Raw genomic sequence first — 17,010 nt, 5'->3', positions numbered from 1 at the left:
GGGTAGTTACTAGCCAGACAGGAAGTTGCTCTTTTGCATATCTGCTGCTGTCTGTCTGGCAGGATAGGCTGTGAGGCAATTGACCTCTAACTTAGGGGTCTATTCACTAAGCCATGGCGAGAGATAAAATGGAGAAAGATTAGTCCCAGCCAAACAGCTCCTAACTGTCATTTTACAGGCTGTGTCTGACAAATGACAGTTAGGAACTGATTGGTCGGTACTTATCTTTCTCTATTTTATCTCTCTCCAAGGCTTAGTGAATAGACCCCTTAATGACATAAAGTTGTATTTTCTGCATCTCTTTTACTTTGCCTTCAAAAATTTCTCACATGTTACTTTTCACCTATACAGTAGTCATATTGATTAATAATGAATACTTTACATATATGCTTAGGGGCAGTATCACTTAGGTGTGAGAGTCCTTTGGGAACCTCACGCAATGTGCGGCTGGGCACATAACAATTGCTTTGGTGAGACAATCTTGCTTAGCATGACTTGGACCTCTATGGGATGCAAAAACAAGAGAGGGTTTCCTGAACGGATAACCTGCGTAGTATTAGCAATGTTCTGGCAGAACCTGGCGGCTATTTAAATCTGCCCTGAAATGTAAGGAAGACATTTAACAGTAACTGCACAGTTTAAAAATGAAGGCCCCAGCTAATGAAACAGCAGTTTCAATGTACTTGGCTGTGTTTGTTCCAGTCATAGCAACAAAAAGTCATAACGTATTATGTACCACAGGGGTAGACAATGTTCTTCGTTTTGGGTGCGATGTGTTTATCATGACTAGCCAAAATAAATAGACCAGTGGTTGGTTAATCTCATACACCCCGGGGTAGGAGCTACGAGACCATATAAATTACAAACCAAAAACACAGCTGTCGGTGCTTTTCTTCACTATTACTAATCAGAATGCATCTAGCAAAATGACAGTGCTGTATAAGTACAAGCTTACAACCCAACACACCACGGGTCTTTATGATTGCAAGTCTCTATACTTGCATCTATGCTGCCAGCAACACTGTAATGCGGTATACTCTCACCTCCCAGGTAAGCAGATTAAAGTGTAACTAGGGCTATTTTTTTATTTATTTTAAACTAAAACAAAAAGAGCTATTATTAGGCCAAGTACAACAATAGGCAATATATTATGGATGTGAGTTGCTATGGAAGGCAGACTAACACTTATAGTAAAATATAACTTATTTAACCAGTTAAAAAGACTCATCCCATATCCTATTGGTTGAGTCCTACCGCAGTGAAATATATTAAAAACGATAGAACATATACAATAGGGTTAGTGATCAAGAAAAATAAAGTGTATGTTTTTTTTAAAAAAAGGAGAAAACGGGTGTCTGTTTTATTGTGTTCTACACTAATACATCTGTACTAAGGAATCAGTGACAGCGGGACCAAGTGCTGGGCAAATCGGGGGTAGATGCTCCTGTATTGCACACATGAAAATAGATGTCATCACATCACATTTAGGGCACTAATATTGCGCCCAGATCGCATTGAGACTCTGATTATTGATACATGGGCCCTTAAATGGTAAATTCCTTTGGGGAAATGTGTAACATTCGGCAGCGATATGCAGAATGAGGAGAGTGTTCTTTAGAACTGTATTGCAGACATCTGTAATGTTTGACCTAACTGGTCAAATGGTTAAACTATCACTCTCAGTTCTGAATATGGAACCACTTACATTTGTGTCTAAAATGTGACATGTAAGAAAGTTCCTGGAATTTTAAAGTGCGGGTTGGTTTATTCTCTGCAAAGCCAATATCACCATAAGTGTTGACAGCCAATGCATAAAAGAATGTGCAAGTGTATTGATGGACATAAGTGAGGGCAAAATAGAGAATTACGCAATGTAATAGGTACACTCAACATTAGGTACTGGCTGTGACTACTGCATTCCTCCACATGTGCTTTGTGAGCTATCTCCTATCCTAAAAGTTTGCTCTTGAGATATCTGAGAATGCTGATTTCAAAACTTCCAAGTATGTAGGAAAAGTCACTTTACATACTTTAAAAGGATAATTAGTCTCAACATCGTACACACAGCCTGGGCTGATGGCGTCTCATAAATATTACGCATATTTGCTGTCTTCAGACTGACTTCTTTGTCCTATATGTATAAGCACTTCTGTGTTCTCCAAACAATCATCGTCTTTGTTATCTTAGCTGTTTTCTCAGTTCCCGCTGACCGGTTTAGCGATACCGTACTTTACATTTTCACCCATGTGGCCATTCTATAATAAGTTATTCTGCAGCTTGCGGTGACAAATGTTTTAAGAATACAACATTAAGGGGCATATAAAACATTTTCCCCTCAAAAATCATGGTTTCCTCATAAATAACGCAAGTTTAGGCAAAGGGGGTATTTAGGCCCAGATTTATGAACGAGTGATATTCTTGTTATCATTCGTTACTAATCTTAAATGGTGCTCCAACCAATCAGCTCCTAGCTGTCACTTTATAAACACATGGAAGTTATACACATGACAGTTAGGAGCTGATTGGATGGAGCACCATTAAAAATTAGTACCGAGTGATAACAAGAATATACCTCATTGATAAATCTGGACAGTAATATACACTATGTAGATAAAAGTGATTGGACACCCCCACGCAAGCAAAAAGCATACCATTGGACACGTGGCGGTTTCGACAAGAACACTTCGGAGGGAGCCCCATGCACTTGTAGTTCTATGGAAACAGCAAAAGCTTTTTTCAGGACGACAATGCCACCTGTCATGTTTCCAGGGCGACACTGGACTGGTATACAGAAAATTTGGTAACCAAGATGGACTGGTCAGCTCAGATCCATATCTTAACCCCATTGAGAACATCTGGGCCACATTAGAGTGAAGGGTGCATTCTAGGCCGACTCGACCTTCTTCAGTGTCACAGTTGGTCACTGTACCTAAGGCAGAATGGCAAAACATGCAGCTCAATTTGACAATCCACCTGATGACCTATGTAGTGGGATGCAGGCAGTGCCGACATATCGGGAGGTTGGGCACCGGATAGTATAATGTGTACCAGCCACCCGATAAGTTGGCCTGTCAGTTGTCCGGTCATCTGTTCCATCGCTTGGTACACACAAGATTAAGGGGTCTAGTTACTAAGCAGTGTTAGGAGACGGAGTGAAAAGTGATAAGGTACCAGCCAATCAGCTCCCAACTGCCATCTCACAGGCTGTGTTTGAAAAATGGCAGTTGGGAGCTGATTGGCTGGCACCTTCTCACTTTTCACTCTGTCTCCTGACACTGCTTAGTAACTAGATCCCTAAGTGTGTACTCAGCTTAACCTTTTTATCTCCCTTCAAGTTATTTCAATTTGCCATAAGCCCATTTTGTGCTCATAAAAGCTTCCTGTAATAACTTTTTTTTAAACTTACAGTATATTTTATTGACTAATAGTAATTACAAAATTGTAGACTGTACTATATATTGTAAGTAACTTATTTCAATCCTACAATATAGTGGTTATACATGCAGATACTATTATCCATCCACTAGTTATTTATTCTATTAATTCACTAGCATTATAAATTAGCGATTCTCAGTGTACATTTTAAGTATTGTTATACAAGAGAAAGGCCCCAATGTAATAGCCTGCAATTTGTGGGCAAAGTTTAATTTGAACTAGTTTTCATTATTTTTCTATACGAGCACAGTATTGTCATTTGCTAACTTGCACAATTTTATTTATTATCAGTTATTTATATAGCGCACACATCTTCTGCAGCGCTTTACAGAGAAGCTTACAATCTATGTTCCCTATCACATGCACACACATACACACTAGGGTTAATTTTTGTTGGGAGCCAATTAACCTACCAGTATATTTTTGGAGTGTGGGAGGAAACCGGAGTACCTGGAGGAAACCCACGCAAGCCCAGGTAGAATATACAAACTCCGCACAGTTAGGGCCGTGGTGGGAATTGAACCCATGACCTCAGTGCTGTGAGGCAGTAATGCTAACCAGTACACCATCTGTGTTGCCCCAATGAATCAGTATAAAGACCTTATTCAGTACCCCTACATTCCCAATGCTGTTGTAAGTATCAGCCATTGTATAATGTTTGCTAACATGATTCTGTTTATTTTTCCCCCCTAGGTTAGCATCTGAAAGCGTTCTTAGAGATGTGGGGCAGCCTTTATTCCCCAGTTATCCAGGGATTTGTCCTAACAGGTAAAGAAAATGACAAACTAATACGCCTTTTCCACTGTCGCAATAACTAGGAATATTACCGGGTCTACCAGGGTTGCGGCTCGGTATAAAAGGGTACTTGAAAAATAACCCGGGTCGAGTGACCTGAAAATTCGACCTGGGTAGCTACCATGGTCGGACCTGGGAAGGACCCGGGTAATTGTGCAGTGTAAATGGCACGACGCAGGTCACGTTGACCCAGGTTATGCCCCAACCCAGAGGATTGACTGGCTTCAGTAGCGCTTGGAGATTACATAATTTCCAAGCGTCCACTGTAACATCGGAAGACCTGGATCCAGTGTGAACGGCTGGATACATAACATGGGTCCAGCCATCGGTGTGAAAGGGGTAAAACCCAGATCTGGCCTATGTTCAATCCGTGCTCAGTGTCCCGGGTTGGAGAGGGGATTTTGATGGAAAAGGGGTATTACTAAATTCAAAATGTTACGTACATCATGTTTATATTGACCACAGCTGTCCATCTTTGTATAGACTAAGCGAGGTTAAAGTATCTTTTAGTTACCGGCTTCTGATACTAGGCAGGACACACCACACTAACACTTATTATTCTGTAGTACTAGGAGGTTAGACCAGTCTATGTTGCTTTTACTCCAACTGAAGGGAAATGCTGAGCTGATGGATTCTTTTTGCTTAGCTGACAGTTGCTGAAGAAAGATTACATGTAGTGGTTCCCAAATTCTGACTTTGGTCCGTGGTCGATGCCTGAATATAATTAGATATTTATTAAAACATAAAATAAAATTGCAACTTTATCTGCAATTGTAAAATGTCTAGGTGATATGAACTTAGCGCTATAGTTTATAGGGTACCCAGACTTTAACCATTTCTAGCAGGTTTATCAGTTTGTTTGTTTGGGTTTGTTTATTTTTTGTTTATTTAGGATTAACTCAAAAACTACTGGACCAATTTTGCTAAAACCTTCACTATTCTGTTTTTTATTTATCAAGGAATAGGATAGGTTATATATCATATTTGTACAATGTCTAGCTGTAAACAAAGGCCAAAACTCACCAAATTAAACAAAAAGTCCTCTCACAATCAAAATTCATAGGTGATTAATGACAATGATATGTTATCTTTAATTAACCCCTGACATTAAAGAGTTTGCAATGAGAGGGTCAGCTTGACATTCTTTAAATGGCCCCTAAGATTTGGATTGTGAACAAGCTCATCAAACATTACTAAGAAAAAAAAAAATGAATACGCCTCCAATGATCCCAGTCTAATTCATCAAGACATGCCTGTATTTTAGGGTTAGATTTATCAATGAAAAGCATTTATAATTTGATCATTAATGCCCATCGGCGCCTACTTACAAGTGGTAAGGTCTGGTGGTATTCTTCATCACTTTTGCCAAGACAGATCTGCGATGTAACCATTTGCCCCAGTGATGTCATCACTTCCGGGTTTATGACTCGAGTGAGCATCCACCATGCTGTGCGTGTGCTGGCGGCAACTATTGGAGAGGGATCCTTCAGATCCCGCTCTGGACAACTTTGCAGTACTGTAGCCAATAGCTTACACCAGTCGATGCCTTCTAATGATGGGGTTAGCTATCGGGCACAAACTCCAACATGTGGCCATATCGTAGCCCCATAGAAGGCTTTTGGGAATGCTGAGCTGTGGGACTGTAGCAGGTATCTGTTGTGAACCCTAATCATACATATGGGGATCCTATAGAGATGCAGTCAATAACTGCATTTGTCAGAGGTTTCACAGCATAAATCGTATAATACATCTCACAGTCACCCCTTTATAGAAGTAGAGATGTTGCCCATAGCAACAAAACAGACTCTACTTATCTTTTATCTAGCACCTTCTAGAAGATATTAGATAGAATCTGATTGGTTGCTATGGGCAACATCTCCACTTCTCTAAACCCGCACTTGTTGCCTGAGGACAGAGAGGTGGTAGAGGATCAGCAATTTGCACCTACAGAAATACCAAAGCTGGATAATCAGATGGGATGTAGAATACAAATTTAGCTATATTCTTCTTTTTTTCACCTGTTTTAGCTCTTCTACATGTCTGCACTGGGATCAGTATTGAAGTGGTGCCTCCGAAGCCAAAACCAGGACAGACGGTCACATTCCGTGTTACTGGAATCATCGATGGAAGTATCCGATTTGCCACCTGGTACAAAGGACAGAGTACGAGTGCATCAGACCAGATTTTAAACTTTTTCCCTCCTTCCACTGAGATAAGAGGAAATAAATACTTCTCAAAAGCAAAAGGCCAAGCAAATGGTTCACTGGTGATTACAGAAGTCGAAAAGACACTTGATGGTTATTATACAGTCCAGGTACAGACGAATACTTTGCAACAAGGCTCTGTGCAGCTGACTCTCCATGGTGAGTGAGAACATATGGATATTAAGAAGCTAAGGGGTATGTTTGCTATGGGCAACACATCTACTTCTATAAACCCACACTTTAGTAACTATACCCCTGAATCTAGAGGGAAAATATGTCTTTATATATTAAAATAAGACTGTGTAAACATCTGTGAGGATAGAAACAATTATTTATTTACTTATTTATTTATTTATTTATTTCATATATACAGCGCACACACATTCCACAGCACTTTACAGAGAATGTTTAGTCATTCACATCAATCCCTACCCCAGGAGAGCTTACAATCTATTTCCTTTTTATATGGCCACACACATACACGCAGTGTTTTATTTTTGTCAGATGCCTATTAACCTACTGTATTGCTATGTTTTTGAATATTGGGAGGAAACTGGAGCACTCAGGAGAAACCCATGCAACCATAAGGAGAACATACAAACTCCTCACAGATAGGACCTATAGAGTAATGTTCAACTGGCAAGAGATAAGTGCCATGTTACAAAGTAAATAAAGGGTATTCAGAAAAACACAGGGTACAAGGTTGAACCAAAGTAGAAATCTTTCTCAATTACCTATACAGTACAGCTCTATATTTTCCACTTGTATATATCATTCATAATGAATTTCAAGTACACGTAATGATTAGGGGTGCTATTCCAGAACCAATATAGTCACAAATCCAAAACCTCAGAACAGTAGTTCTTAAAGTGGAATGCACACGTGTATATTGTATAGGTATTAGGTCAATACAAATCTTTTTAAAACTTAACTTATTCACTTATTTATAATAAACAATCTATACTAAAATCAGCTAAATAAAAGACAAAGAATAGTGGAGAAACTTAAAAATCAAGGCTGTAGTTTGTCTTAAGGTGTCCATCCACTAGCAGACATGAAAACGACTGCGCAATACTTTTACGACATTGTAATCGTACAGTCGTTTGTCAGTCTGTGATGAGCCTGCACTGAACTAGCAGTCGTTCAGTGCAGGCTCATCTATCATCTGCAGACATGCTCAACCTGATGTTATCGTCATATTGGCCAGCATGTTTGCACAATGATAGATGTCTAAACGACCAGCAGGCACGGGCATTGCTGGTCGTTTTAGACATTTTTGCAAACGAATTGCAAACTATCTATGAACGATTGAACGGGTATACAATTGGGAAGCTGGCTGCCGGAATCCCGGCAGCCGGCTTCCCGACTGCTTTATCCCGCTGTGGGATAAATAACCGGCGTCTATATCTAGACTCCTGTCATTTCCCCGACGCCGGGAGACAGACGCCCAGCATCCTGATCGAGCGTTTGCCGGGCGCCGCGAGCGGACGGCCGTGGGGGGGGGGGGAGGGTTAAGTTTAGGGCACCCGGGGGGGGACTTATGGTTAGGCACTCCCCCCGAGAGGTTAGGGTTAGAATAGGGGGAGGGAGGGTTAGGGTTAGGCACCCCCCCCGGGGGACTTAGGTTTAGGCAGCAGGGAAGTGGGGAGTTAGGGTTAGGCACTTAGAGGGGGGATTAGGATTAGGCACAGGTGGGGAGGTTAGGGTTAGGCACCCCTAAGGAGGGTTAGGGTTAGGGGGGTTAGGTTAGATTAGTAGATACTTACCTTACCACGTTCGGGATTTCCAGCGCTGTCGGGCTTCCGCTGCCGGGCTCTGCTGTTTTATTGGGCTGCCGCTGCCGGGATTCGAGCTCCCGGCCATGCGACAACCGGGATATCATACCGATTCCATTGAACGATCGTTAGCGTTCAATCGTTCAACTTAATCATCCAGTGGATGGGCACCTTCACTTGTTAATATTCACAGGCTGCAGTGTTTGCAAAATACATATTATTGTGTTTATTTATTCCTGTCCACACATACAACATGATTTATCAATAGATTTCAGTTAGTTCTTATAAACAAGGCAGTAAAGGGAGTCTATATTACTCCTCTATGGTAGTAGAATAAATGTGCAGCCTAATGTTATCCATCTGTGGTACACACATTGAAGAGAAAATATACCTAAGTAACTAAAATATAAAGAGTAGAAAGATATTGAAAGCCAGCACTGGAGACATTTAACCTTTAAGTTACCAAGAGGGATTTGTTAGTAAATTTATTAATTTTGTATAGGAGCTGCTTAGTACAACGGTAAGAGACCTGTTTGTGTACTAAGGAGACTGGAGTTTGAAACCTGGTACAGGAGGGCATTTTTTTTTTTCCCCCTTTCATTTTAAAAATATCTTATATATTTTTATTGTTCTTCTAATTTAATACCTTGGATTTTTGTTTTATGTTCTTTAATGCAACCTGATCAAGACGCCATAAATTAAGATATGTATTTGAGATTGTTTATTGTATGAGTGAAGGCCCCCATACATCACATCAGCAATTGATTGCAGCAATTCTGCAATTTGCAATCGATTGTGTATCTGGAAAGATTTTTATACACAATCGATTGCAAATTGCAGAATTGCTGCAATCAGTTGCTAATGTATGGGGCCCTTTATAGATTCTATTTTTTGTATTTGTTGCACCAATTTTATTAAATGGATTACACCTGTTACAACAGGTGTTCATCATTTTATTATGTGGGTAGGTACTGTAATTAAGAGGAGACCTGCACCATAGGCCCTTGCACTCTTTGATAAAGTTTCCATCTGGATGTGAAACCGGTTAGAGGACCTTATACAGCTTTTGGACTATATTGGACAATGAACATTTAAAGCCTACTCCACATCTCTCTGTGTGTGATACCAATAACAGACTTCATTTGGAGGAGCATACTGCACTGTAAGTGCTCTCTCTTACCTCCAGCCTCTGGTAAACTTGGAGACGCAGAAGCTTACTTGAATGCCACCCAGCACAGTATCATCTATGTAAACAGCGACCGCAAGGGCTGTCACAAAGCTGACCTAACTACTGCCCGCAAAGCCAACAGCATTATGTTACCGCAGCACAGATTTATGTCCTCTGAAAATGATTAATAGTTGCTTGAAAGCAACTTCCATATTTCTGAGAAAGGCGGATACTAAAATCTAACCAAATATATTGGATATGGCAGAAAATCACAACACCAGATTATGCCGGATTATGCGATGCCGGAGCTCAGAATATCGGTGCCATAATCCCGGCCACCAGGTGGTGGAGGAGGGATAGACTGTGGGAAAGGTGGGTTAAGAGGAGGGTTAGTATTTAGGATACTTACCATAGTGGGTCAGGATGCTGCTGTCTTTATTCTGACCGCCGGTATCCTGACTGCCGTGGATCCCGTACCCAACCCTCACACACATGTATTGTCTTATAGGTCTCATTATATGTCCATATACTGTAGCAACTGATTTCTGAAAATCTCTCCTTGCTTGCACTGTCTTATATGCATACATACCTACTCTCCTGGAAGTTGCTGGAGGCTCCCAAATTTTTGGTAGGCACACCCCCCCGGAAGATTGTCCAGTTCTCCCACCCATCCACTTCATAGTGAAGTGGGCAGGACGGGGACGTAATTATTGGGAATCGCTGCTCTGTATGGAGGGAGAAGGGCTAAATGATGCATAAATGCATCATTCAGTCCTGTCCCTACTCCTCAGTCCCGCGATTCCCGGCAGTTTGCTGTGATTGGGTGGGGCCTAATGACATAGAAGCCCGGCCCCGCCCACTGAAGTGGCAGGCTGCGTCTCCTCTCTGGGTTTCTACTGGAGAGGACATATAAATAGTCATCAAGTATGCTTATATGGATCCCAATGTTTTGTTAAACACAACTGCTAATCATTGTTATAGATGCAATATGCAGTAGGGGCAGGGGCGCCGAGAGGGGGGGGAGCGGGTACTGTTTAACCGACCCGGGCTTCCTGAGGGGCCCGGGTCCGGTGCCACCCCCCTCCCTTCTCTCTCCCACACAGCAGCCCAGCACACAGCGTGTGCTGAGCTGCAGTGGGAGACTGCTCGTGCAGCCACAGCAATCTCCTATGCCTGTGGGGGGGAGCAATCACACTGATCGCGCCCCCCCTGGCTTTGCGCCGGGCCGAGGGGCTCACAGCTAGTGTTCATTTTTTTTGTTCAAGGGGGCATGGCCACGCCTCCCACAATTAGGCCACGCCCCCTCTGTACCTGTGCCCAGCAGAGCTCTCTACGGTCCATATTCCTATTCCAATACGTGCTGGAAAGAGGAGCTGTATGTGTGCGTATAGTGAAATACGTCAAATTGTAAAGCAAAATAGAATGTACTGGCACTATATAAATAAATGTAATAATAATAATATTTCGGGAGTATGGCTTTGCTGCAACCATGCCGAACGCGTTACAGTCACCCGGATCAGCTGTGTGACGATATCGTAATTCCTGAAGATAAACTGACATTCTACCTTATAATAAATTGCTCTTTATTGGTTCCTTTCTCAGATAATGCCTCCTCTGTGCTGTCTTCGTTTGCCCTCACCTTAGGGATGGTATTTGTTTCTGCAATCAATTTTCTATGATGTAAAAGATGTGATAAGGATCAGTCGACTAGCGGTAAGTGTTTCAGCTGAACAGTGTCAGTATGGACCTGTCACCTAAACAGTGGGTGCAGTCTGTTTGGTTTGCTGAATTAACGTTCTTGAGATTACAGTTTATCAAATAGCTAGTGACATCACTGAGAAGGATGAATTACCAATGTAATCAGAGAGAGGAGCGTTTATTGCAGTTTATAAGAACAAGATGTCAAGATAGAAGTATCACCAATATAATCAGAGAAAGGAATGTTCTTTGCAGGAAATATGACTCTTGGGGAGGTTTGTATCAAACAGTAAAATGCCATTTTCTGAGGTTTACCGCGGCACAGTAAGTACCATAGAAGTCAATGGGACTGCGATGTGCCCATTGGCTTCTGTCCAATAGGTAATGCCATTTATAGATGATGTTACCTATAGAAGCCTATGGACTTCCTTCTTGGTCGCTACAATGCCCTCTGTAATGTATAACACTTACTAGAATAGTCCTTTTACTGTATATCAGTCATTAGAATGGTGGTATTGTATATAGGTCACTAGAATGCTCCCTGTATTGTATTTTGGTTACTCATATTCTGCCTATATTTTATATCAGTTGCTAGAGTGGTACCTGTATTATGTATTGTTCACTAGAATGATGTATATATGTACTAGGATATTCCCTGTATTGTATGAATGCTGTGTATTGTATTATGGTTACTGTGGTGGTCTCTATATTGTATTTCTGGAATGTTCTCCGTATTGTATAGAGATCACTAATGCTCTGTGTATTGTATAGAGTTAATTGAAATGCTTCCTGTATTATATAACTGTCACTAGACGTATCTGTATATTGTATAAAGGTCATTGTCCTGCTATCTTTATTGCATACAAGTCACTAGACTAGTCACTGCTTTGTCAGATGGGGCTCATAGGTGTTCTGTTTGTTTATAGCCCTATGACATTTCCATTTTTCATTCCCTATTAAAACCACACATATTGTACAAGCCACCCCTGCACTTATACTATACTATACTATACTATACTATACTATACTATACAGTGTCACCTTGATTTCACATACCTCTAGTCACCGTGTTTGGACAGCACTGCTTATGGGGCAGGATAGAAATGATTTAATGTATTTATTTCTATAACCTTGTGTTTGCCATTTATTCATGACTAAGGGGTCTAGCAGTGATAGATATGTGAATACTATTGATATTCACTAAAACTTATCCTCCTCAGATAGTAGATGGTGAATTCCTTCTCTGTGCTCGTCTTTTTTCGGTTGCTGGCAGCCTAACATTGTTTTACTTGGCAGAGATCCAGTGAGAGGCTTCACTGGTTCCTATTGACAGCTATAGGCATTGTATAGGTAACATATTCTCTAGATGGCGTTTTGCAGCTTGATAAATAGGGTTTAGCTGCTATCTCCATATCTACATGGAGTGTGTGGCCACTTGCTCCATGCATAGTGCAGCCAGCTGAGGGGCAGGTAGAGATAGATGATCCCTGGCTGCTCTGATTGTAAATTACACTCACAGCGGCCAGACAGAATTCTCTTCATGCCTCCCAGCCTGCATTCACAGAACCAGCTTTAGGGGGTGGAGGCATAAGGCTTTCTCAGGGGGCTTCCATATTTAATCGCAGTTGCAGTGAAGAGCAGGAACTGCACTGCGAGCTGGAGAAGATAAGAGGGATGTGGAATCTATAATCATCGCTTTACATATTTCTTTATGTTTAAACATTGATTTTGTTGAAAGTACCAATAAATCTAAAGTTTTTTATAATTTTATTGACCATTTACATGTGTATTCCCATCAATGGGTGAGTAGGGCCCCAGTGGATTGCTTTGCCCAGGGCCTGCAATGCTGGCCCTGATTTTGCCAGAATTTAGTCTAAAATTGGCTTGATAAATAGAGAGCATGAGTTACTGTAAGTTTCCCGGTTTCACTACTTGTGGTGTAATGCTTAAAGCAGAACATTTTGTTATTTACCATCATCAAGTTCAGAATGAATGAAATGTAGCAAGAGATATGATGGATTCACCATTTTGGAACTTCTGATTACTCAAACAGTACATTACTTGTACTTATTTTACAGTTATTTGCGATTAAAAATAAAACTCTCTGTTTTTCAGGTGATTTTCCAGAGTTTACTCAATACAAGATGAAGAAATGATATTCCAATCAGTGGACAAGTGACAGAATGACAGATTTGCTGCGTGTTTGTGATTTTGTTTTTAGTTGTACAGTATGTACTATTCTAAGATGAGTAAGGTCTATATGATCTGGAATATACTTAGTCCATGAATGTCTTTGTAAAGTAAACATTTTGCAAACTACAGGGATTTTTTCAATAGTTAAGGCTGTCCACAGAACACATTTACCAGCCTAAAATAACAAAAATACTTTGTTTCAAAATTGATACATTCTAATGTCATTCCTATGTCAACTTTACAAGTGGAAGAAAAACATGTAAATGAAAAGTGTTACTAATCTATACTAATATTATAAGAACGTTGTATCTATCTGCTTTTTCCAAGTTGGCTCAAAAACTACTAAACCATTTTTCAAGAACCCTGCATCATTTTGTATTCCTATAAATTATCTGCACTTTGTTTCATCTCAATCCATCAAGTTAAAACTGAGCAACAACAAAAACAAAATTGAATAACATCATCAATGCAAGAGACAGATGTGGCACCATCCGCGCGGCCAGTAAGGGGTGGGGGGAGAGGTGCTTTGGGCGGTCACATGAATAGGATAAGCCAAATAGCTGTGCTCAGGGCACACAGTAACATTGGTGTGAGTGGTGGGTGATGGCGCTGCTTCCACCAGTCTGTATAGCGCTTCTGGTCACGTGGGCCACTGATGTGTCAGGGCCCCTATGTAAAGCAATACAACTAGAACATCTCAAATAAAATAAAAAAGTTGGCAGAAGCAATTTCATCATGGGTGAAGTTGCGGTAGGGGGGCAACAACTAGTTTATGTATGAACTCCTGTAAACAATGTCTATATAGAAACAATGAGTTCTAATATCATTGTATAATTTCATTCTGACATCATTACTCATGCGGACACTATTATTATTATTAGGAATAACACAGAGACTACTGTAAATGTAAATATATTCATCAGATTTGTGACCTGTATAGATACACTTGTCCTGTGGCTTTGTATAAGTCACCTGAGTAAGTGGGTGCATATTACCATATATACATAATTACATATGTATATATGTGTTTGTGTAAACGATTTCCTGCTCCATATGGATTTACTGCTGAATATTTTATAATGAAAGATTAAGACAATTTTATTGTTATATAACAGTATGCCAGAGGAAAGATGGGGCCGGATTCAGAGACAGACGCTAATGCGATCGCAGCTGCCATTTTGTAAGTAACGCAGTTTCTAAAATTTGCTGATGTCTGCAAAGATTACCCAAGTATAGGGACGCCCACTGCTGCCTTCTCATCTGCGTACGACATCGCTTACCTGCAGAAATATCGGTAACATTGCACATTGAGCGGCCATCTTGTCCTTGCGGATGGTCTGACCAGCCGCAGACTCGGCAGCTCTCCTGATATGCAGAGGGCTCTCACGCTGTGTAAGCAATTGCGATGGCTAATTCATGCACGCCCATGTAACGGTGTTTAAACGGTCAGAGACACCTGCGTTTCTGAAACCCGCCGCCCCCCCCGTGTTACCTCCCCCAGAAGTTGACAGCTTGTCACTCACTTTGCTATGGCTTCATCTGTGCCACCATGATCGCAATGTGATCACTGCGCACGCACAGTGCGGCTTACACACGTATACGATGGCAAGCAATCGCTCGGTCTGCATAATCCCCATTGCGTCAGTTTCTGAATCAGGCCCTTAGTTACCTCTATAACTTACATTATTATCTTTTGTGTCCTTTGGGTTCTCTATTTATTAATTGTCACAGGCAAAATAGTATATTGAGGTAAACCTAACATTGTGACATGAAAATTATAGGATCAATTTGAACACTACCAGTCTTTATACAGGCCAGCTCCATAACTGACAATGTTTACAGGCAGCTTTTTTTTCTACTAAGGAATGTTAAAGAAATTACACAGGCAGCAAAAATATGTACTGTATTATGACACTGCGGTCATCTGAGGTGACGCAATGCCACTGACCCCTCCGATGTGCGTTCTGTGCGACAAGTCTTCCAAGCTGTCAGTCATTCTCTGCCTCAGTATGTGAATCCACCATATCTCATGGAGAGTATGTGGTCATAGAAATGTATGCTATTAGGGCCTGATTCAGACCCGGTCGCAAGCGCTGTGAGCTCGCAACCGGGTCGATGGTGGGCCAGGGCGCACGCGCGAGCCCCGGAGCGAGCGCAAAAAGCACTCGCTCCGGGACTCACTATAAAAGGGGCGGCTGTCGATGTTGATCGACAGCTCGACCCCTTTTGTAGGTGTGGCCGGGGGGTGGCTTCACAAACGGAGGCGTTCCCAAGCGAACGCCTGGCGTTTGTGGGCGGCTTCACTGACATCACCAGTGATGTCAGTGAGAGAGCTTCCGGCTCTGCTGGAGCCGAAAGCTCTCTGGGGCTTGCGGCCACGAGACCCTACCACAAGGGTCTCGTCGCAAGCCCGATGGTCGTGATCGTCTTAACCATCGCGACTATCATCATGGCCACTCGCATAAGCTGTGAGTGGTAACCCACAGCTATGCGAGCAGCCAAGAGGCCGCAACTAAAAAACCAAGCGCCCGCCCTGATTCAGAGCGAGCGCTCGCTTTTTGCGAGCGCCTTTGAATCAGGCCCACAGTTCTACCTTATGTTAGCCCTAGGAAAACCACATACAAGCAATAGTGCTCTGTCAAGTAATAGGGTAGGCTTGGCGTATGTTTGTGCCAGTACCCAATAGGTATGGGTTTATTCTATGCTGGATGGGCAGCTGATATCCTTCATGTCACAATGGACAACGCAGAAATATTCGGCTTCAATATATTTGTGTTGCAGAACAAAACAAATTGATGGAGTTTGAACTGAAAATGTGTCATCAAGGCCAAAAACACAGCAATTTATAGACAGTTTATATGATGGGAGAGAAAGGTGTTATAGAACTGTATAAGTATTAGTTATGGGGCCGTAATGCTATGTGTTATTTATATTGTCTGGAAGTATACTGACCACTTTACTGTATGATTGGTTGTGTCTGTACTAACATGTATGAATAAAATGTAATGTTTTTAACACTGATTTGGTATTGGTTTTACTTCTTATCTCTGTTATAAATGAAAAAATAATATATGCAAATGGACCTAATGTATGCTACCAAAAAATGCATGAAAAAGTTTATTTCCGCCCATTTACTGAGTCACGCACAACTCCAGTGGTGTACGTATCGCCATTAGCAACAGTTTATGCCGGGCATATGTCACCCGCATTATACTGCTGTATTTAACCACATGCTCTGCTGCTTAAAATACACATTTACTATTAGGCATCAATAAAATGTAAAAACCTAAAACCACTCCCTTATATAGAAAAACAAGTATACGGGGAGGATTTACTAAGCAGCGGCTTCTGTAAGACGCTGCTTCCTGGCGGATTGCAGGTACATATTTAAAACGGCACTCGAAGTCTGTGTAAAGCATGCCGAGGTTTGTGCCATTTAAAATATTCACCTGCAATCCGCCGGGAAGTAGTGTCTTACAGAAGCCGCTGCTTCATAAATTCTCCCCTACATCTCATTTAAGAGAAAAAAAATCTCAGTAAAACATGCATGCAAAAGCATCATACATACCAAAGCAACAAAGAAAGTACCTATTAGCAGTCCAAGGCACCTGGGTACCTTCTTTTAGGAATGTTGGCAAAAACTCAGTAATTAACACACCAGCTTGATCTCATTATGTAGTGTATTTGAGTGAGACATCCTATACCCATACACAGGGGTCCGTAGTGTTAATCGGCTAAGTTC

General features: G+C 41.4%; 1 protein-coding gene across 2 annotated transcripts in view; it reads left to right on the top strand.

The window, feature by feature from the left end:
- The window catches only part of LOC148535432 (pregnancy-specific glycoprotein 22-like), a 35,541-nt gene extending 19,252 nt beyond the window's left edge, over window positions 1-16,289 (top strand). The window contains exons 1-5 of one of the 2 annotated variants that reach the window (XM_088462623.1): window positions 1,000-1,050; window positions 4,129-4,203; window positions 6,258-6,593; window positions 10,980-11,090; window positions 13,191-16,289. In XM_088462623.1, the coding sequence (XP_088318749.1) occupies window positions 4,155-4,203; window positions 6,258-6,593; window positions 10,980-11,056 (462 nt within the window). In that variant the 5' untranslated portion in view covers window positions 1,000-1,050; window positions 4,129-4,154 and the 3' untranslated portion in view covers window positions 11,057-11,090; window positions 13,191-16,289. Of the gene's footprint in view, window positions 1-999; window positions 1,051-4,128; window positions 4,204-6,257; window positions 6,594-10,979; window positions 11,091-13,190 lie in introns of those variants that run through there. The other variant, XM_088462621.1, reaches the window with a different exon arrangement.
- Window positions 16,290-17,010: the final 721 nt, after the last annotated feature.

The sequence above is a fragment of the Taudactylus pleione genome, unplaced genomic scaffold, assembly GCF_031769625.1.
Source record: "Taudactylus pleione unplaced genomic scaffold, aTauple2 ptg000051l, whole genome shotgun sequence".
Classification (NCBI taxonomy): domain Eukaryota; kingdom Metazoa; phylum Chordata; class Amphibia; order Anura; family Myobatrachidae; genus Taudactylus; species Taudactylus pleione.
This window is presented reverse-complemented; position numbering and strand designations above follow the sequence as displayed.